At 28.8% G+C, this 2,650-nt stretch overlaps 1 protein-coding gene across 1 annotated transcript; it reads right to left on the bottom strand.

The window, feature by feature from the left end:
* Positions 1–820: 820 nt before the first annotated feature.
* LOC111616794 (multidrug resistance-associated protein 4-like) lies at positions 821–1,250 on the bottom strand (the record flags this gene model as incomplete). Its single annotated transcript, XM_023358157.1, has 2 exons — positions 821–976; positions 1,053–1,250. Coding segments are annotated over 2 exons (354 nt in total), but the record flags the coding sequence as incomplete, so codon positions are not given.
* Between the last annotated feature and the right edge of the window lie 1,400 nt (positions 1,251–2,650).

Raw genomic sequence — 2,650 nt, 5'->3', positions numbered from 1 at the left:
ATTGCGTTTTAATAGGGTACGTCAACAGATTGTACACTAAGAAAGGATTTTTCGATATTACCCTTGCGGGGGAGAGAGACAGGATTAAGGCTAACTGTGAAGAACTTGGCTTCTATTACACTATTTTAGATGCGGTTTTTTTGCGTTTTTGATTGCTTTTTAATAGGGTAAGTCAAGATAATGTACACTAAGAAGAAATTTTTCGAAAAATTTCCCTCCCACGGGGGAAGTGTTATACATTTATAATAGATACATTTTGAGCCACAACAAGGCATGGCAGGGTCTGCTAGTCAAGATATAATTTTATGGAGATTCGTATAAAGTTGTTAAATAAATACGTAAAACTATTAGTCTGACAATCAGAATTTGTATTAAAGTTAAAATGCAATTCATTAAGTCATACCTATATTTTTGAAACTTTCTATGAAGCATGAAAAGTAATCGTTTCGTGTCTCTAATATATTTTATAAAGTATATGTTCGTTTAATTTAGACTATCTGAAATTTTCATATTTCCAATCGCTGCTTTTTATTTATTAAGAAAAAAATAAACGTGCCTCAATGTACTGTACATAAATGTGATTTTTTCGAAAAAATAGTCACACTACATTTGAGTAGTTACTTCACATTACTTAATAATAAGTTTTTTCAAATTACATTAAACTTTTTTGGCTTAGCAATTTGCATCGATATAGACATGTTTTATCATAATTAACAAATTAAATTTTCGTACGAAAAATGAAATAACAACATTTTTATCGTGGAAAAAGCATAAAAGTAATTAAATACAAATTATACATATCGAATTAATTATTACTTACTTGAGGAATGATGGATATTTTACTACGAAGATCCCGAAGTCCAATATCTTTAATATCAACACCATCGATGGTTATCGTTCCTGTTGGCTCTGTCATGCGAAATAACGCAGCAATTATAGAACTCTTTCCTGCACCTGTTCTCCCAACAATTCCTATCTGCAATTAATTTATAATAAACACCAATTCAGGCAATAATTATAAACAATACTCTTCCAATTTGCAGATATTTTACCTTTTCTCCGGAGCGAATATGAAATGTTAAGTTCTTTAACACAATATTTTTATTCTTGGAGTATTGCAATGAAACATTATCGAAATGAATTTCTCCTCTTTCTGGCCAATCAGTTGGTGGCCGTTTATTAGGCAAACTTTCGTAGGATGCTTCCGATTTCAAATTGCTGTATTTCAGAATGCGTTTTACAGAGTTCATCTGGAAAATTTACTTTTTATGAAATAACAATTACATTATCCGGAAAATAAATTATGCGTAGCATTTCATTAAATTTATTGATTCAGATATTTCGTGTACGTGTGTACACAAATCACTGTGTATAATATGTACATAGTGATTTATTTCCCTTTTTAGACTTTTTTATGTTTAAGCTGTATGAAAGCCGATGATTTTCAAAACATCAAAATGAGTTATTACAGGATAAAAATACTTTCTCTTGTTATGTCATAAAAGCCAAAAAACTTAAAGTTAAATATTAGAAGAAATAAAACGAATTTAAGAAACTTAAATAAATACTGTTTAAAAATCTGTAAACAATTTTTCATTTAAATAAGTACTTGTACAAAAAGTTGCATGTAACTCGGAGATCAAAAACTCTTGTCGACTGTTGAAGCGCTTCCAAACACTCGACAAGAAGTAAAACAATTCATAATAAAGAATTAGGTTGTAAGAGATATTATTTACTTAGATTTTAATTAAAATATTTACAAGAAATGAGAGAAAGTAAGTATTTTCGGTTGAAATCTTTGTATAAAGTACAATTATTTAAATGAAAAAAGTAATAATTAAAGTTTTTGAGAAGAGTAAAAAGTTAAAAAAATTATTTTTTTATTTTAAATTTATAATATTATACTGAACCAAAAATGCAAAAGAAAAAGAAATCAAACGCAACAACTTTTTAAAATGTATTGGGACTCAATTATGAAATTACTCGAAATAGTAGAAAAGATATGCATAAATATTTAACAGGCGGCAATAATTATAAGATTATGGAAAGAAATATACTTTAGCCAGAACAGTGTTAAAATATTTTTAAAAATTTATTTTGAAAAGCGATGCATATTGTAAAAAAAAGGAAATCTAAATATATAAAATTTCTTGTTTTGACTGACTAACTGAGTCACTGATTCCTCATCGCCCAGAACAAACCGCTGCACCTAAAGGGGTGAAATTTGGTACACAGTTAGGAAACGTCATGGAAACGCGCACTAAAAATGGTTTTTTCGAAATACCCCATCGGGAGAAGAGAAAGAGTATTAAAGCTTAACCTGAAGAACGGCTTTTACTGTGGTATTTTAGATGCGATTTTTGTTTTTAACAATGTTTATTCTTCATTAACTAATTAAATGCATTAAATTGATAACATTTCAGACATTGTTATAAATATTTATATATATTTCAATTTTTTAACCAAATATTCGAACCGTTTTCAAGTCGGATTTGTTATTGCATATTGGTTCGATTATAGAACGATTATAAACGTTCCAGAAAATTGACCAAATTGAAAATAGTTCGTTTGATTCTCGGCAATTCTCATCATTCCAGCTGTAATTGTTATATATAATAACTAGCTGCAAGGACCCGCTTCGCTGGGTTTT

Source organism: Centruroides sculpturatus, unplaced genomic scaffold (genome assembly GCF_000671375.1).
Source record: "Centruroides sculpturatus isolate CEXI.00-Female unplaced genomic scaffold, Cexi_2.0 scaffold3910, whole genome shotgun sequence".
Classification (NCBI taxonomy): domain Eukaryota; kingdom Metazoa; phylum Arthropoda; class Arachnida; order Scorpiones; family Buthidae; genus Centruroides; species Centruroides sculpturatus.
Note: the sequence above shows the minus strand (reverse complement) of the source record. Positions and strands in the feature narration are given on the sequence as shown.